This window comes from Lactuca virosa, chromosome 7, assembly GCF_052849685.1.
Source record: "Lactuca virosa cultivar CGN04683 chromosome 7, Lactuca_virosa_CGN04683_v6, whole genome shotgun sequence".
NCBI classification, from domain to species: domain Eukaryota; kingdom Viridiplantae; phylum Streptophyta; class Magnoliopsida; order Asterales; family Asteraceae; genus Lactuca; species Lactuca virosa.
Genome location: NC_136432.1, coordinates 9955965 through 9980787, shown reverse-complemented (window position 1 = coordinate 9980787; position 24823 = coordinate 9955965). Strand labels below are relative to the sequence as shown.

The following is a 24823-nucleotide window of genomic DNA, read 5'->3' as shown; positions in this document are numbered from 1 at the left end:
TTAATTATTGTTTTGAAGCAACATGAACATACAAACATGTATACAATAGTTAATTAAATATTATATATATCACCTTCCATAACATATGATCGATAACATGAATCTAATCTAATTTACATTAAAATTTCAACCACAACATACAATGATATTCTTTAAAGAATACTTAAATAAAAAAAATACAAAAAAGAATTAGTATATAACAAACTTACAAATTAAAAACTTCAACATAATAACATGGCTCGAAAAATTGTTCAAAGCCCTCAAACCAACACAAAAAACTTTAAACTTGTTTTCTTTGTGAATTTTGTATGTGATTTGTATTTGTGTGTCTACTAAAAAAGATTGACCTTTTTATAGTAGAGTATCCATTAATTGTTTATTAAATATATTATATAAGTAATAAAACCTTTGAATTGTTAATCATTATTAAGAGACTTTTGAGTGGTATTCATTAAAATAAGAGGTTTCAAATGCATGAGGTGTTTGCAAATTTTTATGGGGGTTTCAAATGCATGAGGTTCAAGGAAAAATGCTAGCTTTATAAGTATGTATGATGAGAAGTGGATTAGATACAAGTGCATCTATGATTGGGCCAGTTAAATAAAATTTATAATTTAATATCGCAAAAGTAGTTTACATTTTAGAAAACTCAATCTCGCAATTCACCTACAAGAGTTGCTACACACAAAAAACGAAAATATAATACAGCATTTTTTATAATTAGTAGCAATGAAAGCAAAAATCATCGCAAGACTTATTGTCTTTTTTTAGCTTATTATTTCTATAGTATGGACAAATATAGCGTATACCAAAACATCTTGTTGAATTAACTAACGATATTTCTATATTATAGAACATATATATATATATATATATATATATATATATATATATATATATATATATATATATATATATATATATATTGGCTAATATAATTAGAGTAAGTAAAACAATATAATTTATTTTATCACACAATATCATACTACGTGAATTAAAAAAAAATATCAATGAAACAATGTAATTTATGTTATCACAGTAAGCTATATACCTCAACTCTCATGATTTATTCTAATTTGAAATAAAAATTATTAAAAAAAATAGTTAAATATATATATATATATATATATATATATATATATATATATATATATATATATATATATATATTTCGGATATCGGATATCCGAATTATCCGAAAATTCAGAAAATAGTTATCCGTATCCGAATCCGAAAAATCGGATATCCGGATTTCGGATAATTTTCACTTCGGATTTTCGGATACGGATATTTTTGAACACCCCTAAAGAAAATGAAAGTGTTTTCTAATCTAAATTTTCTTAATTTTTTGGATGTGACTTTGGAGAGATTGCCACTTGCAGGAATTTTGTAATTGTGTGTGCAACTGTTGTATGTATGTCTTCAGTTTTTCATTTAGGTTAATTTTGTATTTGTGTTTCCTAACACACGAATAGTTTGAAGTTTGTTCATGGGTCTTAACGAATTCATTCATGTCCTTTTCTATTTAATCTTTGTTTTTCCACTGCTGTTTCAACAAATAGAAATTCATGCACAGAACAGGAGTCACTTGTTGATTTGGGTGTTAGCCACATAGTAGAACGTGTTTGCCTAATATAACTCATGTTGAGCATGTTTTTATGAAATTTGCTTATATGAGATGATGATGTTTACATGTTTAGAAAAGCATCAAGTCACTTATCTGTGTCTATGAGTGACGTGGTCGTGCACTCTTTTTAAGAATTTTTATGGTTTAACACCAAAACTGACAGCTGTAGAAACTAAACTAAGTATGTTGAGATGATACAATAAGAGCATGTATATGTATGTGGAAACCAAAAAAATGGAATGAATTGAATTGTCAGCTATTATCTTTATGTACAATCTGTACTGGAGGAGCAATAAATTTGCTTCCCACTCCCCTTTAAATTCCATTTTATTCATTCTTGTACTTTGTCTTTTTTTTTTTTTTTTTTTTTTGCTTGATTTATATTGCGAGTGTTCCTTCACTGAGGTTATCGTCAGAAGACGAAGAATCGGAAGGAGAAGATTTAGTAGAAGGTTTTGACATGATCCTTGAGAACCCATAACCAAGAGAACTTCCACTTGTTTCTGACAGCTGTACTCAAGCCAAGCCAATGTACACATGACTTGGTATTTATTCAAATTAAAAAAATTCCAATATTATTTGAGGATGATTGGTTTGGTAGTTAGTTTACCTCAGTAAGCTCTGATAAGTGACGCGATCTAAACTCATTGATAGTAGCTGCTATCTCTGACATCGGCAACTTAGCCTAAGAAAATATAAAAACACAAGCATTTAAAGTATAAACAATTAATGAGTAAAACAGAAATGAATGAAAAAACTATACTTACCTGTGCAAGAACAGCAGATGCTAACTGTAAACTTGGTTCTAAGGTCTCGGGGACAACCTGCAGCAAAAGCAATGTAGTATATGTTTAAGTCACTCTGAAAGTGAAGGAAGGGATAAATAAATAAATAAAAGAGACAGAAAGAGAAATTAGTAAAATTACGGCTGTGGCCCCAGCCTTTTCCAAGTTGAGTCCATGGTCAACATCATGAGCGCGTACAAAAGTCTTGACATTGGGGAAATACTTGCTGAGAGCCCAAACGGTTCTGTAATTTGCACCAGGTGAATCTAAAGTTATAGCTGCAGCACATGCTCTTTCAGCCCCTATTTTATGCAACACCTGAATACGGAAAAATGAGTTTCTAGTTTAGGAAGCTTGTAATTGTTATTGTATGTATTTAAGTTTGCTAATACTCACCTCTCGACTACCCGCATCTCCAAAATACACAGGAAGGTCAAGTGCACGTCCCACTGCTACCCGGTCACTAACATCATATTCATCACAATTCACAATCCTCAGATCAATAATCAATAAATCACTATTTTCATCTCCTCCCTCACTTCACCATATTTTTTTCAGTTTTGCTCCCAAAAGGACTTGCTTTGCAATTTTGGTCCTTATTTTCATGTATGTTTTATTTCATACCAATTTTCGTACTACACTACTCAGCTGTTAAATTATTTGAAATTACTATTTTCCCCTTGGACCCAACTTGAAAAACAAAAAAACACCACAAGGACCAAATTTAAAGTTCTCTTAATTTTATTATTAAATTATTTTCCAGGTTTAATAATAAAATATAGAAAAAATTACAAAATTGTTTGGTTCCTGTGGTATACTGTTTTTTTCCAGGTTTGGTCCTAGGGCAAAATGACCATTAAAAAAAAAACCTAACAGCTGTATAGTTACATTAAACAATCAGCGTTTGAAACATCATAATAATAAGGAGCAAAATTAGACACAGATTCCTTTTGGGACCAAAGTGGAAAACATTTGATAAACTGAGGCTGAGGTACCAAAATTAAAATTCAGTCCTATAAATGTTCAACTTGATACCTCCTCACATCAAGGGCAACAAACGGAATTAGCCTTTCAGAAAGAAGCTGGGCAATGATCTGAAAGAAGAAAAAGGTTGGAAATAGGAGTTAGAAAAGCAGCAAATAAAATAAAGAAGAAAAGTGGTGTAAATAATGGTGACCTGGCCAACGCGTCCGAACCCACATATGATGATATGATCCTGCAAGTCATCTGTCTGAAAGAAGTTGAAGTTGAAGAGAATATGTATGAGATGGATGAGTAGATGATGAGAAGGAGAAATCCCGATTTAATTTACCTCACTTTCGTCAGGTAATAAACTACGGACATCATGCTGCTCAAAACGAGATGCTATTAACTGGCCTCCAGCAGCTAACCATGGTGTGAGGGCCATTGAAATCCCCACCACAAGAAACAACAAAGATGATAACTGAGGACTCATTATACCCTGAAATGAAAAAAGATACAAATATCAAAATCCTACCGCTTCTTCTTTTTTTTCTGATTACATTTTAAATGGATAAAGTGGCTGAATGGTTAATAATATGTTTGGATAAAGAAAGAGCCCCTCAGATTAATAAAAGATGTTTCCAAGTAACATTAAATAAGAAAAGAATTTGGTGACCTACCTGATTGACAGCTTCACCAAATGCAACAAATGCAAATTCTCCACCAGGTGCGAGTAAAAGACCAACTCTAATGGCAGATATTAATGAGACACCAAAAAGTCTACCAACTGCAGCCACAAGTATGGTTTTCCCAGCAATTAAAAGTGCAAGTGACCCCATAATAACAGGAAAGTTTGAGACAAGAAGTTTTGGATCGATAGACATTCCAACCTGAAAAACAATAAAAAAAATCTCGTCGTTACTACTTAAATGATCTTAATTATCTTGGATTGTGAAACAAAGATTATGCGTACCGTCATGAAAAAGAGACCCAATAGAAGGCCACGATATGGAGCAATATCTGATTCAACTTGCAAAGAGAATTCAGTTTCTGCAAGTAACAAACCAGCAAGAAAAGCTCCCAGTGCCATTGAAAGCCCAGCCTGTTCCATTTAATCATTTAAACGGATATAATTAGAGAAAGATCTAGGTCTAATCACAAAAATAACAACACTAAATCACATTTTTGGTCCTTATTTGTAACGTTTTTGGTCTCTATTCCAAGTAAAATGACTATTTTTGGTCCCTGATTTGTGCAAATTTTGTCCTAAAAGTATACTCATTTTACTTGGAACAAAAACCTCATATAAGGACCAAAACTGCAAGAGAAAACTTTTTGGGACCAAAACTGATAAATTCTGCTCCTCTCATGGACCAAAAATAACCAAACGGGAAGGTAATATCACAAAATGAACATTTATTTCGTGTAATATCCTTCTATTTATTCCGCAATTTTTTTTTCAAGAAAATGATGTCATTTTTGTAAAAACAAAATTCGCAAATTTATTCTAAAAATATTTCTAGTGGAGACCAACAATAAAGCAATTGCACGAAAAAAGTTGTTTCGTGAAATAGGTAATCATTTTGTAATAAAAGTTGAAAAGGTGGTAATTTTATAATATTACCTCCCCAGTTTTGGTTATTCTTGATTAGCCCAGTAATTATCACAGAGGTAATGACCAAAAAAGTAGACTTACACGAGCAGTAAGTAGACTAGTACCCAGAATAACCAGAAGCGTATTTGCAGAAAATATCTCTGCATTTTGCATTTCTGCAATTTGCTTGTAAATTGGGCGAAGCAGCTGCAAAATAATAATAATAATAAAGTGTCAGAAGCTGAAAATAGTAATTTCATGAAGGCACAGAACTTACCAAACGTCCTCCAGCAATAATGGCACTGATAGCAACAAGTGCCTTTACAGCAGCCAATCCAAGAGCTTCAGCAATTGCAAAGAAACCTATCTGTAAATAATGTAAAAAAAAAAAAGACAGCTTCACCTTTGTGATCAAGTTAGAAACATCAGATGAAGAGGAATGTTTTGATTTACAGACTTACCCCTCCTTTGGACGAGTTTGGTGAAATAAGAGGTATGAGAATCAACAAAACAACAACGGCTAGATCCTGTCAGAAAGAGACAATCAGCAGGCACATTATAGAAAAAAATGGTCTTCTGATTTCTACATGTTTAGTCCAAAGTTACAGCATTATTTCAAGGTTTCATATCAATTTTGGTCCTTACTTCAAGGCTCCAGGGCCATAATTGATATGAAACCATAAAATAAAGACTAAAATTCAAAAAATGTTTAAATTTTGGACTAAACACGGTAAAAAGCAGAAGAGAGCACAGGAGCCATTTTTGTAATTTACTTGGTTTCAAAATTAAAGCCATGAAAGAAGTAAGTCTTTCAAAATCATAAACTCAACAATACCTGGAAAAGTAAAACAGAAAATGTGGCTCGTCCATGGCGTGATGTGCTTTCCCCACGCTCTTGCAACACCTACACAATAATTAAATTTGTTTTGTAAAACAAAAATAAAGAAATAATGTAAATGTGGTTTCATTTTTGCTATTGATGAATACCTGTAGGACAACTGCTGTAGATGATAAAGCCAAACCATTACCAATCACAATTGCAGCAGGTCCTAGTTGTCCACAGACAAAATGTGTAATTAAACCTATCACGACAGCTGTCACCAACACCTGTATCACCAACAAAGGGTAGGTTCAAATACGGACCAAAATTGCAAGAGAAAACTGTTAGGGACCAAAAATGTAATTGACTATTGAATGAATAATGCAGGATTGTTACCTGAGCAGAACCCAATCCGAAAACATATTTCTTCATGGAACTCAGTCTTTCAACAGACAGCTGCAAATGATATACAGTTTCAAGTTTAGATTTGATTTGATAAAGAAACTGTTAACTTGGATTCATTCATTCAAACCTCAAGACCGATATTGAAAAGCAGGAAAACAACTCCAAATTCAGCTATTGCTTTTGTTGCATGGACGTTACGTATAATCGAGAGACCATAAGGTCCAATCAAGATGCCAGCTGTCAGATACCCAAGAACAGGACTTCCTAACCAAATGGAAGAGAACACATTAGTAATACTAATAGGGAATATTACAGAAAAACTATTATATCTTTAACCACTAATACTTTATTTTTTCCAATCAAACCATAAAAGTTTCAGACATTTTTTGCCAAATTAACTGTTTTACCTATTATATCGGGTCAAAAATGTTAAATTGGAACAATGACTGGAACTTTTATGGTTTGATTGAAAAATATAATAACTTTAGTTGTTAAACAGCAAAACTGCCCAAAATATAATGGTTTTTCTGTAATTTAAACTTAGTAATACTAGCAAAAGAGATGAATATGGTATTGTTCGGTAGCCACTATTAGTGGGATAATCATAATCTAAAATTGTAAATACCTCCAGGAATCTTTTGAAAAATAGGCACAAATATTACACTGCCAAGCAACAACCACAATACATCAAAAAGGGAAGCTTCTTCCTCGTTAATCTGCAATATGAATATATGATTAGAAAGAGAAGAAATATAAATTATAAAATACAAGGTGAGCAAGGATTAAGGAACAACATACCTCTTGGTGTGGAAGCAACTCAATTAGCTTTTTAACTTTTTCAGGTAATTTTCTTATCTGTCTGACCAAGGGCTGAGCTTTTGATGAGACATCATCAATAGTGCTCGTGATAAAGTCTGGCTGCTGATCGATAGTAGTGGTGATAATATCTGGCTGTTGAAATAGTTTACCAATCCGCTTTTCTTGTTTAGCATAAAGGGCAAAACTGTCATTTACGTTACGTGTGAACATTATTGATTAGAGGGAACCAACAATATTCTACAAGTCAGTACGTGAAAAGTTTTCTACAACCAGAATCTTCTTTAGATAAGCCAAGAAACTTCAATTGATTGTTTAGACTTAAAAGAAATTTATACCTTGCACCAAGAAGCAAAGATCCAACTACCAGTTTAGGTAACAGCTCTTTTGCTGATTCACCAAGGCCCTGAAAAACTGCAGCTGGTGTAAACTCAGTGCCATCTCCTGCAAATGAGAAAAAGGAAGCAGAAAAGAAACGAGATGATTTGTTCAACAATGCTTTTGGAGAAGGCAACGGTGTGTTATCCTTAGTCAAGTCCTTCTGTGTTTCCGGCTTTTTTGCTTGAACCCCAGGTTTTGTCTTTTCTGCATCACTTTCAGTGTTCTCTTGGTCACTCTCATCAGAAAACCTAGACTCTTCAGACATTTGACCTACACTATCTTGTATCTGCTCCTCAATCGCCACATCACCGTCCATGTCACCAATTATCTCAACCGAAGTTCCTTCCTTTTCGTCAGTCTCTGTGTCCGAAAACAGCAATGTACTTTCCGAACTACTGTCTGCAATTGATACAGAAAGAATTTTCTCAGCCTTTTGTAATGCAATTTCAGCATCATTAACACGTTTCAGAGCCTCGAGTTCAAAAGCAACAGCTTGCTCTGCTAAAATCATTATATTCGCCACATCTTCATCAGCTTTCAACGCATCATTTTGTGCTTTTTCCGCAAGTTCATTCAGCATAACAACTTCCTTTTGCAACTCATCTTTTCGATTCTGTAACCGAATCAATGCCTTCTCACAGTTTTCCAAATTCACACGACACTCCTTCATGTCCTTCTGAGCAGCCAATAGAGTTTCCTCCTCTCTCATTAAACTCATATTTTCATCTTCACTTTCAATTTTCTCTTTTGCAAGTTCTAATGAATCAAGAGCTACCTGATGTCTAGCCTCAGCTAAAGAAAGGGCCATTTTGGCTCTTTGGATGGCTTCTTTAGTGGGGTCCTCTTCTTTCACAATCTCTTCCATAGAAAGTAACACCGAGTTGACATTATCCCATGCGTTTAAAGCTTCATCTTTTAGTGCTATTGCTGCTTCTGATATCCTTTGAGCTTTATCTTCAAACATTGTACTGTTGAGTTGGGCTATTTCCAATTCTTTAAGTGCTTTCTGTAACAACTCCTTTAATTCATCCAAAGTAGGGGCTTCCCCTTCTGCTGATTCTCCCTTATCTTTATCCTTTGAATCCTTCTTTTTCTCTTGACTGTGACTAGTTTCTTCTTTTGAATTCTCTTCGATAAATTCCACATCCCTTCCATTCCCATTTACAAAAGCAAGTGAATCGTTTCCCTGGCAACCGGTTTTTAAATTTCCTCTTGATGGCTTAAGTATACGGATTGAATAGCTTGGCCTAAAACCATGACTACTGGAAGTGATCAGCTTCTTTTTGGAGACAACTCTTGATGTGACAAGAAAATTATAACCAAAACTTGATTGCAAGTTCATTTGCTTTAATGTTCCATAACTAGTACCTTGACAACCACAAATTTGGAAACTGGATGAAATATTCATATCTTCCCTTGCTTACTCGATTTCTAGGTGCTAGTAAAAGCAACTCTCATTAGGTTGTAATCTCAAGCACCTGCAATATAAGTATATAATCATAAAAGCACTAGGTTTCAAAGTGTGATTTAAACTCAATGACTTTCATTGCTTGAGTTCAATATATGCCAAACTGTACTCTATAAACATTACAACAATCGATAAGTCAAACATAAACACAAGTATACATGTCTTATAAACAAATTTTCAATATTCTCATATCAAATTATTGAAATTAGACTTAAATATGCTAAATGTATCCTGAATGTCAATTAAGTTGACAAGAAGATATCAGTTTCTAAAACCTACATAAGCATCTATCATACATACACATCGAATTAGCCTTACATACATGATTCTGCAGGCATTGATGTGTCTGCTGTTCTAAATCAAATCTGGGTTCAATTTGTAATCAGTTGATGTCAATGTGCGCCAAAATGCAACTTAGAAACATTATAATAATCAAGCAGTCAAAGCAGAGTTTGAGTACTTGATTGTTGAAATGTTTCTTTCTAGGGTGTCTGGAAATTAATCATGTCAATGAAGTTTAGAATAAGAACTCAACTTTTAGAACCTACATGAGTTTCTATCATACATGCCAATTAAAATTAGACAGAAACTCATGAAAAGTATCGATACACGTATGTTCTATAATCAACCTTCAATCATTTGAAACAAATTTTCTGATTAATGAACTTTAATGTTAGTGAGTATGTGCCCTATAAACATAACATCCAATTACTCAAACTTAACCACATATATACATTTCCTATCAAAAAGAGTTCTACCATCTAAGAGATTAGACATAAGATTTACTAATTGTACCATCAAAGTCAATTAAGTTTCCCATAACATAAGAGATTATTCTCTAAACCTACAACAAATATTAATGATACACACCATTTCAAAAAGCTACACATTGTACAATCAATCTTTAATAGTCTGATAATCCTATTTCTGATTAGTCTTTAGTCAAAATTTACCCTAAAAACATTACAATTTACAACAATCAATTAGTCAAACTTAATCATATCTATACATGTCAAATAGAACCATTTGACTCATCTAAAGTCTAACACTCTCATAATCATAGCCCAATTTTGCTCTAACAACTCAATTTCTATATCTACCGCAAATATCATGATACAAGCTACTATGTGAAATCCAATTCCTAATCACGCACCTTTCATTATGTACCCTAGAAACATCACAACAAATAGTTGCTCAGAACTTAACATAAATTACACATGCTACCTCAACAGAGACATCAAATAACTACACATACACACGTATCCAGTATCCACATACAATCGTATATTGTATGCACATCGATGTGATACTACTTGTCTAGGAGTTTGTGCAGATGAAGTGGTGGACATTGAAACTTACCGATGAGGAGTACAATCTGAAGCTTTAAGAACAGTCAATGGCGGATTATTCCAGGAGAAATTAGGTTAGAAGTGGAAAAAGACGAACGGTTGATAACGTAAGAGCGAAAGAGTGTCAGTTAGCGGAGTTTGTTGCTTGTCTGCAACAAAGAGAAATCTTAACCCGTCTTCTTCTACTGTTTTGATATTTATAGAAAAGAAAACCGAATTTCGTTGATTGGTTGATGAAACGATGTTGAAAATGGAAAGGAAAATCTTTGGGTGGTAGGGAAGGAAGTAAGAGAAGTGTATGTACCAAAATGCCCCTACGAACTGGAGTCTAAATAACGGTAGAATCAAAATAGAATCAAAAACCGAATCTAAAATAGATTGATTTAATAGTGACCAATCTTTTAAATATTGGGTTTTTAGTTGGAGCGGTTTGATTATTAGTTTCTAGTTCGATCGGTTCAATCGTGGTAAATCCGATTTTTAGAATTTACATAATTTCAACAACAAACAGAATTTACATAATTTATGTACCAAAAAGTTACATAACATCTAACCACTTAAGCTAGGGAAAAGCTTATTAAAGATCCAATACAAGGAGTTCTTTGTCATTTTAAATGTCTACAAACTCAGCCAATATGGATATTATAAATCAATTCAAATATGATTATCTCATATTCAAAAGGTTCTCAAAGTCATTTTTTGGAATTGTAAAGAATAAAGCTGAAAGATGTACACAGAAGTCTAAGGTGTTGTTTGTTTTTTCTGAGGCAAAATGTCTGCAGTCTGCGGACCACATCTGTAGACCTCTTCAGTAGAAGAGGTGTACCAAACGTCTGCAGTATGAAAAAAGAAAACTGTTTGTTTTTTTAACATCTGCGGGCTACTAAAATAAACTGAAATCTAAATAAACTCATTTTTTTAAACTTCAAAGTGATTTTTTAATATTTTTATGACTTTGTTATAAATAATTAACGAATCTAGTCAACTTTTATGTATTATTGTATAAAAAATAAAAATAAAAATGGTATTAATTAACGTATATATTTGATAAAAACCAACAACTTTGGTTGCAAAGTTATAACTAAACATTATAATTAGTGGTCAAAGAATTTGATACATAAATGGATGGAAATAAACTTTAATTTTTTCAATTAAATCCATTAAAAACGTACCATAAATATTTTTTTTCGAGAAATTGACGATACTGTATTAAATAATGTTTTACAAAATTTGGCAAAAAAATATAAGAATATATTATGATTTTTTTTTCATATTTATATAAACAATTTCAACGACTATTATTGTAATAAATCTTTATTTATAAATTTGTCAAAAATATCATGTTTGTATCGTCGAACGTTTTTTTTTTTAAGTTTTGTAATTTTTTTTTCAAATTATTTATCATTAATAAAGTTGAAAAAAAAATAAATTAAAAAAAAACTTAAAAAAAATAAAGATATATATGTTTTTTTAGGCTAAAAGATGTCTGAAGATGTTAGAAGACTCTGGTCCACATCTGCGCCAAGAAGAGGGCGCACAGACATTTTTAGGTCTGCAGTCTTCAAAAAAACAAACAGTCTGCGAAGGCTAATGTCTGCGAGTGGTCTGCACGGCGCAGACAGAAGAGGTCACGCAGATCTGCAGACAAAAAACAAACACTACCTAAATAGATATGAAAAAACCAACAAATCTAAAAAAAATGTTTAAGTCCAAAAATAAAAATAAAATCGTTGCTAGTTGAACCGATCTATTTTCCAGTCCAACCGGTCTTAATTGGTTTTTAAAACAATGATAATGTCATTTATTTCAAAAGAAAATAATATACATCAATTTATAAGTGTATACAATTTTCTTAGTATGTAGGCGTACACAAAATATACACAAATTTAAGTATTTGATTATTATTATTATTATTATTATTATTATGTATAACAAATATAATATAGTATATTATAATGATGTTTTATTGTTTTGTTAATCATCATGTTATCATGCTATGATTTTAGAAACACTTGGTAAATTCTGTTAGTGTAGCTTTTAGATATCTAAAGTTCACTTAGTCGACATATATCAAAGGTATGATAAAATGTATAAACATTCGGATTCATTGTTTGGTAATATGACGTGATTTTGTGTTTTATATTATTTTCGATTAATTTAGTTTTTAATGTGTGATAATTTTATCGATATATTTAGGTGCATGGTGTTTGTTTGTTGCTTAATGAATTTAATGGATAGTCATAAAATTGCTTGTCCAGTCCAATATTTGTTTATAAAATTTAACAAAAAAAAGTCCTTAATAAATGTCATATGTTTATCTTTGACAAAATAATGAAACAAACAATGATGAACTGACGTAAGTCTCCCCATTCGCTTATGCAAATAGCCCCAACCCTTCAAGCACTCCAAACGTCCCTTACGTCTCACCATTCACTTATGTAAGTAGCCCCAAAAGGCATATCTCCATATCATGTGATTTGTGATGTTTTTTCATTGATTTATATTGTATTGCTTGCTAATTTAGTTAATTTATCATTATTCAGAAAACAAATAAAACCATGAACCGAATCAAAACGTTTACTTTTGAATTATTGTTTTTTTTTTTGCTTTGTGTGATTCAAAAAAGTGAAACCTACGAACACTATCATTCGATTCATGATTGCAACTAGAAATGAAAATGAGCCGAGCCGAGCTTTAAACTAATTGAGCAGGTTTGTTTAAAGTTATACAAGCTCGAGCTTGATCTAGGCTCGTGAAGCATATATGAAGCTCGTTAAGGCTCGTTTGTCCGTGAATCTAGTTAAAGATCCTGATCAACTCATTACTTTTTCTTATTTTATTTATAAATAATAATATATAAAATAAAATTATATTATATGAAAGCTCGTTTAAGCTCGCAAGCTTAAATGAGCCTTTACTTGTAGGCTTAATATCGGACTTGTTTATTAAATGGGTCTTATTCTAAGCTCGAGCTTGGGCTCGGCTCGTTTCGATCTTTTAACAATCCGAGCTTGGGTAGTTCACAAGTAGTTTGACTCATTTACATCCCTAATTACAACAGAAAGAAATGAATATGCATCTTGTTCGTGATCACGATGCCTTGGGAAGGGTTCTAGTTCTTCATGTACATAATGGATCTGAGTATATCAATATCATCACCAAATAGATCCCGTCTGTCTCTGTTTCATGAGTTTAAGTCCATTTTAAATGTTAGATAATTCCTTCCAATACAAATTGGGGGTTTTCATGAGTTTAAGTCTAGATTAAATGTTAGAACCATTCCTTTCCATAAAAATATGGGGTTTGTGTTAATGTATAGTTATACCATTTTGGGTATGCTTCGTATTAGCCCATTAGGGAGGAGGGAGTCATTCTCTCCCAACCCACTCAACCCACTTTCACATCACTTTTTGTCTCTATTTTTTTCTTCATCTTTCTCAACCCACAACAAATGAAAATCCTATCTTTTTCAACCCACTCAATTAAAAAAATACAAATCAACTAAGGTACAAGTCTTAAAACACATGACACAAGAGAAAATGAGAAAGAAAAAGTAGAGAGAGAGAGAGAGAGAGGATGAAACGGGTTAGTGAAACCAATTAAACAACCCACCACTCCCAACCACACTGAAGATGGAGTGGTATCTTGGAGGTACCACCGGTAGCTCTATTGCTAATTAAGACTTGTACCTTAGTTTTTTTGTATTTTTTTAATTGAGCGGGTTGAATGGGTTGAAAAATATAGGGTTTTCGTGTGTATGAGTGGGTTGGGAAAATGGAGAAAAAAAAATTTGATGTGATAGTGGGTTGAGTGGGTTGGATGTGAATGACTCCCTCCTCCCTTGTATCCATTTTTATTATTTTGAAATAAGTTTTGGCAACAATTACATATGGTTGTCCAAAAAAAAAAAGAGAGAGAGAGAGAGAGAGGGATATATAAGTTCACATGCATTTCAAAGTTTGGAAACAATTAGCTAGAGGTTTGGAGAAATTTGTTTACATATTTAAAAGAATTCGTATGAAAAAAATTGAAGGGACTTATTTGAATGTTTAAAGGCACTTAAGAACGTTCATATGCATGTGTAAGATCAAGAACTGTAAAAACATTTACACATTTATGTATAAATACTCATTTGTTGAGGGTGTAATGCTAAAGCCTCTTTATTGCATTTGCCCGAGACTCTTAGGTATTGTTGTTGTACGTTCATTGTTTTGCAATTTGCACTACATCACTCTAATGTATATGAATTCTTGAAAATAAGTTGTAAGATCAAGAACTGTAAAAACATTTACACATTTATGTATAAAAATACACATTTTGCTCCAATTCACGTGAATTCTTAAAAATAAGTCATAAATTCATGAACTCCAAAACATTTACACATTCGTTTGTATAAACATACATACATTGACACTCATGATAGATTTGACAATCAAATAAATCACAAAATAAGAAATAATTTCGGGGTTTTTCGTATTTCCTCTATAGGAATTAATGTGAAACATTTTTCTTAAATATACAATCAATATGACAAAAATTAGCCAAAACGTGGTTGTGTATGGTTGTATGATTTGATGTATTGTTTAGGATTCTTCTTCTTCTTTTTCTTTTTCTTTTTCTTTTTCTTCTTCTTTTTCTTCTTCAGCCTCCGGTGGTGGTTCAGATTGGGTATCATCGGTGTGTTCACCTTCTTCTACTGGTGGTTGCTCTTCGGATGAGGAAGCAGTATGTTTTTGGTTTGCGGCTTGAAGGACATGAGAGTAATTTCCCTTTTCCATGAAAAGTTGAGCAAAATGGTGCTTACAATATAAGACACCATCAAGGGCAGCATATGATGCATGTGTAAGAGGACAACCTCCATGAGCACATTTGAAGCATAACTTGTGGTATGGTTCTCCTTCCATGGTCACCTTTTGCATGCATGAAGTACAACTTATTATATATAATGTTTGTGATGAATAAGGCACAAATTTTTCATGCTTAAAATACAAGTCATTATAACATGATTATGCTTAACTTGGATATGTAATTCTCCTATGCTTCTAAAACTCCAATGTTATATACGTACATATATACAGGTATATGTTTTCTTACAAATGGCCTATGTTGTGTCGTTTATCCAACATTAAAATATAGTTAAATCCAATGCGACGTAAATATTCTTTACACAAAAGTCGTCGGATGTACAACTTTTAATGCATAAGATTCAAATCAATATAGTATGATGGTATCGTTCGATCATCCCTAGCAAAAAAAAGTTGTATACAGCTTTCGAGTTATATAGTGGTTATTTTTTCCTATGATGTAAAGCAATATTGATCTCTGCATGCATGCCCTTCTATTAAAGATTCAAATCGAATAAAATATGCAACTTTTAATGCATAAATAAAAGTAACTATATTCCTTATGTTCTATTTAAATTCATAACTAATAACAAATAATAATGTCCAAACCTTTTCCAGAGGATAAACGGTTTTGTTACAAGCTCTACATTTGTCTATAGTTCCAGAGAACATAGATGAAACTTTACTTGGTGGTGCCTTTGGCTGCATCACAACAGTAATGTTATTTGAAAAACAATATATAAAAGGACAAGAAACTTATGTACCCATAAAATATTTAAACATATATACCTGTGAATCTTTTTCCGCTTTTGCTGCAAAAATTGAAGCAAAGTGATTAGTTTAGCCCCATATAACATCCTCCAAAAGCGTCACATAAGAGTTATGCATCAGAAACTCAAACTAAAATGTGACTTTTTAAAATGTTTTTGTGTCGCTAATAACAATATAGAACAAACAATCTCTTTTATGGATGATATATTATGAGATGTCCGGTCTTATGGTTTTATCATGCTATTTTGTTAGATCATTGAAAAATCTTGTAAATAGATATATTGAAAAAACCTTACACGTTTGAAAATTCTTGCTAAAATTTCCCGATTCCTTGAAAAGTTGTTCAAAATGAGTCCTGCAATAGAGGACTCCATCCATGGAGGAGTAGTTGCTCATCTGCCAAAACAAGTTATATTAATTCATTAATTAATACAAAAATAATGTTTTTTTTTATAATTTCATAATAACTTTCTACTATACATGACCTTTTTTGCATGAAAACACATTTCATGCAAGCATACAACATAGGGTAAATAATGAAAATAATGAAAATAAACGCGCTAATAACTTTCTGCCAAAGATATGCTTTTTCTTTTTTATGAAAAATAATCTTCATCCTTCCAATAAGTTATCTATAAACTTGGTCTTTTCATAGATTTCAAACTCCATTACTGATTTCAAGACAAGCGTAGTAATAAGAACTCTTCGGATGATAACGGTAAAAAGTGATAAAAACAAGCATCCACAAACGGTATTTTTTAAAAGACACTAAATTTCATCATAAAGACTAGCTAGATACTAATAAAATATGAACACCCGCATTTTGTATTAACATTACAAAATGTTATTCCTAAAGGGATAGAGGAAATGAGTTGCGCATGTGAAATCAATATAAAAACGTGTTACTCAATGACAACGAATATATACGAGCTATATCAATCTCGTGTCAACATAATGAGATATATAATCATTGATTCTCCATGAAGGTTAAAACGGGCCATATGCGTTGTAAATCATTACAAAACGAGTCATCCGAATATTCGACAACAAATTAAGAAGAAATTAAAGGATGGAAGACACAAACCACAAGCGTTCCTTTGCAATGGGTACATTTGAAACATGATTTATGATATGTCATTCCATCTACATTCAATAAATCAACAAAATAGACAGTCTTGTCACAAGCTTTGCATTTGTCTAAAGTTCCTGTGAATGACATTTTTGATTCTTCTCTCTCTCTCTCTTTTGTGTGTTTTCTTCTTCGGTTTGCTTTCGAAATGAATGATCAAAAACCTTAACAATTAAGAAGAAAGCAACCCAACAAAAATGGGTTACCAAACACTTAAATATCCATGTCAAATAATTGAATAGACTCTTTTCCTTTTGAATAGACAAAAAACTAATACAAATCACACAAAATTCGTTTTGTTTTTATTTTTTTACAACGGTACAAGGGTTAAACTCTAATCGAATTCATAAAACACTAACACGTGATTGGACATTTTCATAATTTTGAGAAAAACACGGATAATATTCCATTTTGATGCAATAAAAAAGGGTGGCTAGCTTTTATTGCTTTTAAATTAATATTATTAGTAAAAGGTATGTGTGATATATCTTTATGATTAACAATTTGAGTTTTTTTTTTCTCTAATATCTATCGTATTAAACCAAAATGATCACAAAATTGTATTCTTGAACATAATTATATTTTGTTGAAGTGATTGTCCACCAAATCCCTTAATTCTGTCTAATTAACATCCCCACCCCTCTGACTTAAAGCCATCGTCACATTGAGGCTGAATAAAAGATGTTTTTAATGATCACTCAACTCTTAAATCAAATTGAGTCTGTCATTTTCATTTAAATATTATTTAAAATTGTATATATTTGTTTTGTATTATTGTATATCAATTTTTTATTTAACTAAGCCACAAAATAAAACCATATTTTTTGGTATTATATTTTAGGTATCATGATTTTGATTTTGATTAATATAAGATGAGTTTTATAAAATATTTAGATATATATAAAATAATGTACTCCCATACATATTCTCAAACTCATGAAAAATAAATGTTGATAATTTTACAGTTACATACATACATCATTGTCGCATCAAGGTGGCACAACAACTTCTTGACACAATATAAGATCCGATATAGTTTTACCATGCCTATCAATTCTCCTTGAACAATTAACACCACCATCTAGAATATTCCTCACAACAACATTCAACGAATGTACACCTCGTACTTCATAGACCTCCACCTTAACATTTTCATCCACCCATTTGTCTCTCAGTTCCATGTCATCATCTGACCAGGTCAAATCAGTCGTCCGATTTGTAAGAGGCGAGATGACTGTTTTGACCCAGTCTGGCGTTATGATGTTTTTCAGACGCTCAATATCCGCTGTGAAATGTGGGATGATGGAAAAGTTTATATCGTTACCTTTGTCTCCGGCTCTACTATGTGCCACGTCATACAAACGGACCTTTTGGTTTGATGGGGCCGGGGAGAGGTGGGTCCCGGTCCCAAGAGATGATATTGGTACCAACTCGTTTAGATTATTCGAAGGCGTTGTTTCTTCAGAGATTATGGCGATTCGTTTCTTTGAGTTTGTTGGTTGGTTTTGCTTTGCGGAGATTTTCCAATAGATATGTTCACGCCCAACCTAAAAATAAATAAAGGGTAAATTACATTTTTGGTCTCTGAGTATAGCTGATTTTTGCAATTTTGTTCCTTATGCGAGGTTTTTGTAACGTTTTTCTATCCTAACTCCAAGTAGGAGGAATATATTTTTCAGACCAAAATTGAAAAATTAGCTTATACTTGGGGACCAAAAGTAGTCATTTTACTTGGATCCGGGCCCAAAAACATTATAAAATATCTCAAATAAGGACCAACATTGGGATCAAAAATGAAAAAACGGGACAAAAAATATAACTTAGGCTATGTTTGGTGTACGAGCTGAAAAGCAAGCTCTTAGCTGAAAAGCTAGTTGTTAAATAAAAAGCTAGCTGATAGCTGATAAAAAATGATGTTTGGTAAAACTAGCTGAAAAATATGAAATGACATAAAAAGACATTTAAAAGGATGTGGTATTATTATTAATTAAAGGGGTATATTTGGAAAATTTTAAAAAAGCTCTTAAAAAGCTAGTCTAAGGTTGTGTTTGGCACGCCACAGTTAGCTGATAAGCTAGCTTATTTTTCGAGCTTTTCTAAGTTGTCATGTTTGGCAAGCCAAAAAGTAGCTTATAAGCTAGCGTTTTAAAAAAACTACTTAGACTAGCTTTTCAGCTACCAGCTAGCTTTTCATATAACAGATAGATTTTCAACTATCAGCTAGCTTTTCAGTTAACAGTTAGCTTTTCAGCTAGTACGCCAAACATAGCCTAAGTAGCTTTTTAAAAAGCTACTTATAAGCTACTTTTTGACTTGCCAAACACGATAACTTAAAAAAGCTTGAAAAATAAGCTAGCATTTCAGCTAGCTGTGACGCGCCAAACACAACCTTACTCTCGTATAAATAAAAGATTACAATTTTGATCCCTAAGTATAACTTTTTTTTTTGTGATTTTGGTCCTCAAAATGAGGTTCCTTTTACTTTTTTAGTCCCTATTCCAAGGAGAACCTGAGTTTAGCTGATTTTTGCAAATTTGGTCCCAAATATATAGTCATTTTACTTGTAACAAGGATCAAAATTGCAAAAATCAGCTATACTCAGGAACCAAAATTTAGATCACTTAAAATAAAATATTGTGACAACTTATTGTTAGATAAGAACAAGCTGTTACATACCAATCCTTTGTCAAGAATGATCTCTTTCTTGTGTTCGGTGCTGCATTTCAAAATACAAGATTGTAAGCTAAGCAGAAAGGGTATTAATATAAGTCCTAACTTTTTTACAAATTTGCCCTCGTTTATTTCTTTCCTTTTATTTCCCCAAGTAGGTATGCGGTCATTTTCTATTTTATTTTTATAAAAATCATTTATTCAAGCAGACAGACAACACTTTATCCAGACAGACCTAATACCACCGCCACCTGCGGGCCCATTTGTGTACAAAGCTATGAAGTCTTTGGTGAATTGAATAGCATGTTTCTCTTCATCAAATAATCCATCCATTCTCAACCGTATGTCTTCACAATCAAAAGCCCTTGGAATATTTTCAAGCCTAATTGCCTTTGCCTTGAGGCTGTCAACTCCGATTATATAAGACATTATACACTTACTACTACCAGGATGTACTTCTTCCATCCATGATCTCACCTATCAAATCAAAATGATAACACATGCTTAGATTAAATTACATTTTTGGTCCCTGAGTATATCTGAATTTTTGCAATTTTGGTCCCAATTTTTTTTTCTCTTGCTATGTTGATCAAAATTACAAAAATAAGCTATACTCAAGGACCAAAAATAGTCATTTAACCTGGAAGAGGGACCAAATGCATTACAAGACCTCAAATGAGGACCAAATTTGCAAGAGAAAACTTGTTGGGACGAAAATTGCAAAGAGCAGCTATACTCAAGGATCAAAAGTGTAATTTACTCTAATAATAAATACAGGATTGTTACCAAAAATTCAGCAGCCTTAGCTCGTTCAATACATTTATATCCACCATACGATATCTCTCCCCATCCTTTCCATCCACAGTGCTTCATTAGAACAAATAAAAGATTAAATTTTCAACATGAAACTAAATTTACATCGTGAAATAAATAGTAATACCTTTGAACCTAATGCTAAAAGATTATCAGGTGCAGATATTGCATCAGGTTTTGCTCCATCACAACCAATTTTATTGGTTGACAATGGCTGGAATGAAACGTCTCGAAAATCTATCACCTGATTAAAAAAAAACCATACTTTAAAACATGGGCGGTCCTAGAGTGGGGGCAATTGCCCCCACAACAAAAAAAAAATAGAGTTTTTTCTTCAAAAAAAATATTTTTTAACCCTTCAAAATTATATATTTTGACTCATCAAAAAAATTTTCCCCCCATAAAAAATTTATAAAAAAAATTGCCCCCTCTTCGGAAAATTCTTGGGTCCGCCCCTGCTTTAAAATAGTGTAAAACTAATCTTAATATTTTTGAAATTAGATTAATTTACATTTTTGGTCTCGTGAGTATAGTTTTTTATTTTTGAAATTCTGATTCTAAAAAGTTTTCACTTGCAACTTTTGTCCTTATTTGAAGTTCTTGTAACGTTTTTTTTATCATTGATCCGAGTAAAATGACTATTTCTGGTCCCTGAGTATAGCCGATTTTTACAAATTTGATCCTAAATATGAAATATACAGTCATTTTCTTGGAACAGGGACAAAAACTGAAGCTGCAAGAGATAAGTTTTTGGGACAAAAATTGCAAAAATCAACTGCTCTACTCAGGGACCAAAATCGTAATTATGAATTTTAAGCACTGAGTGACTCACCACATCTGGGGTAATATAAGCACTTGGATCCCCAATCTCATAAAGAAGCTGTTGAGCACAAGTACTGAAATTTAACACCCCACCACTCCCTTCTGCCTTTGCTACACACACTTTACCTTCATAACTAACTTCAGCAAAAGGAAGGGACAAATCTAGAAGCTTCTCTAAAGGCATGTCTCTATATTTGTCTCCTGCAATCACAAAATAATAAAAAATACTATTAGGTTTGACCATGACCAAAAAAGCCAAAGTTGTATTTATTAATATAATTATATCACCTGGATGCATAAAGTACCCTCCAGTGAGTTGACACCCACATTCTAGAAGGTGTCCAGCTAAAGAGCCCTGGGCTAATAACATGTATTCATCCCAGTTCCAACCTAGTTCATAAACCTTGTAATAATAGTACACCAATAAAGATTAAAGATCAATGATTTTACACTTTGTTGGAAGTTTCTAGATAGGGATTTTATTTTTATATATAGAAATAGAAGAAAAGATGAGTTTTTACCATCGGAGCTAGAAATAAGGCAGCATCAGCAACACGGGAAGTGATGACAACATTGGGATTGTACTTCTCAAGACACTCCACAATTGGAGCTGCTCCTAGATATATACTTACACCCTAAAAATGAAAAAATCATTGCTAAAGTTTAATATGCTGATACCATTTTATCAATCTAGCTACTAAACAGTTATGGAAATACAGAAAAGCACATGCTTACATCATTCAAATTTCTCAGATTAGCACCAAGACCTGGATATGTATGGAAAACCAAAACACAAGGTCAAAGTTTGACACAGCTAAAAATGAGGTCAACTTCATAAATTTAGTTATAAGAATAACATGATTGATACCTGCTTTGGCAATGTCAAATTGGTGAGCTACACCCACAGTAACCCTGATTCCCATTCTGCTTGCAATTTCCAAAACCTTTTCCTGAGCACCCAATGCATTTGCTTCCAAAAAAACAATACATTTAAACAAGCGAAAATATGAGGACCCTGCATAAAAAGATGTTAAGAATATGTTGCTTACTTGCACCCATGTTGGTAATAATGCAGACTCCTCTCTCAACAGCCAATGGAAGGAGCAACTCCATCCACTCTGAAACTGCATATACACAGATCAATAAGTCCCCATTTGTTATGCAAGACAAGACAGAACAGAACAGGTTGTACTGTGTTTGGCATGCATTGGACTGGGACTGAGACCGATGTCAACCGACAAAAGTTCAACTTTTTGACTTTTGTCCCACCCAAAAAGGTGGGACACGGACTCACTCTCGACCTTTCTTCTATGAAAAAGACGTAAATGCCCCCCTCTATGTGAAAACTTACTGTGAGGGTCATAACCATCACCGCCTGACTTCACCGCTTGGTAGCGGTCAGCAAGGGTGCGTTCTGCTAAACATTCAAGGACAAGATAGTTGAGATGTTTGACTTTTTGAAGTAATTTAAGAGCTGCCAATGGTCTATCACCACCAAAACCAGCACCACACCCAACAAAAACTTTGTCCCTACGCTTCGTAGGGCTTACTCTCTGCAGTACAATAATACCATAGAGTTTATCCATTGGTTCATATGAACTTATTCAAACAAATTATAATTAAGATCATATTTTACCTAAATCACCAACAAAAATAAATACAAGAACAAGGAAAGGGTTTATGAAGTCTACTAACCAGCTTGATCACACAGTTATGAGTCTCTGGCTCACCAATATTGATGTATTCCTCAGACAACTGCAATATCCAAGTGGACTTGTATTACTTAAAAGGAGGTAAATGCGTTTTGAAAGTGATTATAGATATTTCAGCTGTATTAGATCATGGTATACGAGGTAGTGATTATTTAAAGAAGTAATCAATTGAGTATTATAGGTAATGATATCTAAATTTACATAGATTGCAAGTCATGGAATCTATAGCAACTGTTTCCAAACAATATTGCTCTTAGTTGATCGGATTTTGTTCAATTCTGCAAAAATTCAGATGAAGTACATACAAACGCTTCCACAGAGAATCACAAACAAATAGTTTCCATTCGTAAATTACAATCTAAACTGAGACGTACACATAGGATTGTAGAATCAAAACATATATAGATAACTACAGACATACATGGATTCAACTAAATTTTCCCAAATCTACACCGTACTGAATATAAAGAAGAACTGGAATCCATTCTGGAAACTGTAATCACTGATTAATGCATAAATCATGATAAAAGTGGAACAAATGGAAAAACTGAGGGATTCCAGAAGAAGGAGGCTGATTAAAATAAAATCAAGGAGAATAGTTACTGGTTTATAATCGTCGCCCATAGATTTCGGTTGCAGTGAGATTCTGCTTTCTACTTCACAGTCTCCGACCGATGATCAAGCAGAATCAAGGCTATGATCAACACTCTAACTAGAACACTATTTATAGTCTCTTAATGAAAATTAACAAAAATTACATGAAAGTTTTCACCCCTGAATTTATTGCTAATTAACGATTAACGATTTTTTACGCCAAATTCCAATGACAACATGTTTTGTTTTTTTTAAAGGTAAACTAATATATCTTAACTATTATTTCAAACGATACTTGAAACTATGACTTTTTAATTTTTAATCGAGAGAGTCGTATATTTCCAATAACAACATTAGTTTGTAACTTTTAGGTCATCTATCCTAATGGAATGTCAAATATAATCTTAACTATCATTCATCTTTTAAATTTGTCACGTAACTTTTACAATTACTTCTACATCTAGGGATGTCAAAAAGTCTTGTAGGACCTCATTTCCATTTTAACATACATCTTAAATATTAACCTACACATTTTAACAATATATTAATTACTAGTTTATATTTAATATATATTCAATAAAATATTATAAATATATTTAATATATATTCAATAAAATATTATAAATATATTAATTTAGATAGAAAAAAAAATTAATGTCTTATTGTACAAACAAATAATGTCAATTTATTATGAAATATTTTATATACATTTTAATACTATGCCACTAACTTGTTTTAATTCATTTTATAATATAAAAATTAATTATAAATATTTTAATTAAAAATCTAAAATAAGCTAATAGTTAAACATAAAAGTATATCGTTTTAAATTTAATAAATTTAATGAATTTAATATTATGATATAATGTATAGTTATTATGCTAAACATAAAAAAGAAAATAAAGAAAAGTTTTGCCATGAAAACAAAATTGGTTCCACTTTCAAAATTTACTTGCAATGCATTTGCAAGATGCCATGTAGATACTCTTAGGTATTAAATATTTTCTTATTTGAACAATTATATATTGATTTTTTTTCTCTGAAAATCAGTGTATAAAACTTTAATTTCTATTTAAATAAATAAATAAACAGTGTTTCAATGGTTTTTTTTGCAATTCATTGTTGAAAAACATTTTACTGTGAATAAAAAATAAACAAATTCTTAGAGGTTAATACGTAAACAAAAAAATGGTGGTTAAAAAAAACAAATTATAATAGTTTTTATGGAATTTAATCATATTTAATTTAGAAAAAACATCA

General features: G+C 32.2%; 3 protein-coding genes across 3 annotated transcripts; all 3 read right to left on the bottom strand.

The window, feature by feature from the left end:
• Positions 1–1784: 1784 nt before the first annotated feature.
• Positions 1785–10470, bottom strand: LOC145123445 (K(+) efflux antiporter 2, chloroplastic-like). Its single transcript, XM_079058655.1, has 21 exons — positions 10219–10470; positions 7349–8869; positions 6993–7197; positions 6820–6910; positions 6322–6458; positions 6186–6245; positions 5957–6076; positions 5805–5873; positions 5431–5496; positions 5247–5336; positions 5072–5176; positions 4349–4477; positions 4056–4265; positions 3725–3874; positions 3590–3643; positions 3448–3506; positions 2809–2875; positions 2554–2730; positions 2395–2451; positions 2238–2312; positions 1785–2137 (listed from the first exon to the last, which is right to left on the bottom strand). The coding sequence occupies exons 2-21, from the start codon at positions 8797–8799 to the stop codon at positions 2006–2008; spliced, it is 3504 nt and encodes a 1167-aa protein (XP_078914781.1). The 5' UTR covers positions 8800–8869; positions 10219–10470; the 3' UTR covers positions 1785–2005.
• A 4074-nt stretch (positions 10471–14544) lies between these two features.
• PLIM2B (GATA type zinc finger transcription factor family protein) lies at positions 14545–17220 on the bottom strand. Its single transcript, XM_079060247.1, has 5 exons — positions 16908–17220; positions 16120–16219; positions 15842–15864; positions 15662–15754; positions 14545–15118 (listed from the first exon to the last, which is right to left on the bottom strand). The coding sequence occupies exons 1-5, from the start codon at positions 17040–17042 to the stop codon at positions 14792–14794; spliced, it is 678 nt and encodes a 225-aa protein (XP_078916373.1). The 5' UTR covers positions 17043–17220; the 3' UTR covers positions 14545–14791.
• Positions 17221–17875: 655 nt separating this feature from the next.
• On the bottom strand, positions 17876–23725 carry LOC145125819 (propionyl-CoA carboxylase). Its single transcript, XM_079061228.1, has 14 exons — positions 23573–23725; positions 22953–23012; positions 22609–22810; positions 22307–22381; positions 22126–22227; positions 21993–22024; positions 21779–21892; positions 21546–21660; positions 21268–21458; positions 20563–20679; positions 20409–20489; positions 19858–20099; positions 19629–19668; positions 17876–18499 (listed from the first exon to the last, which is right to left on the bottom strand). The coding sequence occupies exons 1-14, from the start codon at positions 23591–23593 to the stop codon at positions 17942–17944; spliced, it is 1950 nt and encodes a 649-aa protein (XP_078917354.1). The 5' UTR covers positions 23594–23725; the 3' UTR covers positions 17876–17941.
• Positions 23726–24823: the final 1098 nt, after the last annotated feature.

What these genes read in the sequence shown, in the direction of transcription:
- LOC145123445 (XM_079058655.1), bottom strand. Translation starts at nt 8,799, where the DNA reads ATGAATATTTCATCCAGTTTCCAAATTTGTGGTTGTCAAGGTACTAGT. An exon ending in TCTTTGCTTCTTGGTGCAAG is followed by an intron (nt 7,198 to 7,348) that starts GTATAAATTTCT and finishes CGTAAATGACAG; the next exon opens with TTTTGCCCTTTATGCTAAAC. An exon ending in TTTTCAATATCGGTCTTGAG is followed by an intron (nt 6,246 to 6,321) that starts GTTTGAATGAAT and finishes TATCATTTGCAG; the next exon opens with CTGTCTGTTGAAAGACTGAG.
- PLIM2B (XM_079060247.1), bottom strand. Translation starts at nt 17,042, where the DNA reads ATGTCATTCACAGGAACTTTAGACAAATGCAAAGCTTGTGACAAGACT. An exon ending in TAGCAAGAATTTTCAAACGT is followed by an intron (nt 15,865 to 16,119) that starts GTAAGGTTTTTT and finishes CAATTTTTGCAG; the next exon opens with CAAAAGCGGAAAAAGATTCA. An exon ending in AAGCGGAAAAAGATTCACAG is followed by an intron (nt 15,755 to 15,841) that starts GTATATATGTTT and finishes GTTGTGATGCAG; the next exon opens with CCAAAGGCACCACCAAGTAA.
- LOC145125819 (XM_079061228.1), bottom strand. Translation starts at nt 23,593, where the DNA reads ATGGGCGACGATTATAAACCA. An exon ending in TGGGCGACGATTATAAACCA is followed by an intron (nt 23,013 to 23,572) that starts GTAACTATTCTC and finishes TGGATATTGCAG; the next exon opens with TTGTCTGAGGAATACATCAA. An exon ending in TATTACCAACATGGGTGCAA is followed by an intron (nt 22,228 to 22,306) that starts GTAAGCAACATA and finishes TTTTTTTGGAAG; the next exon opens with CAAATGCATTGGGTGCTCAG.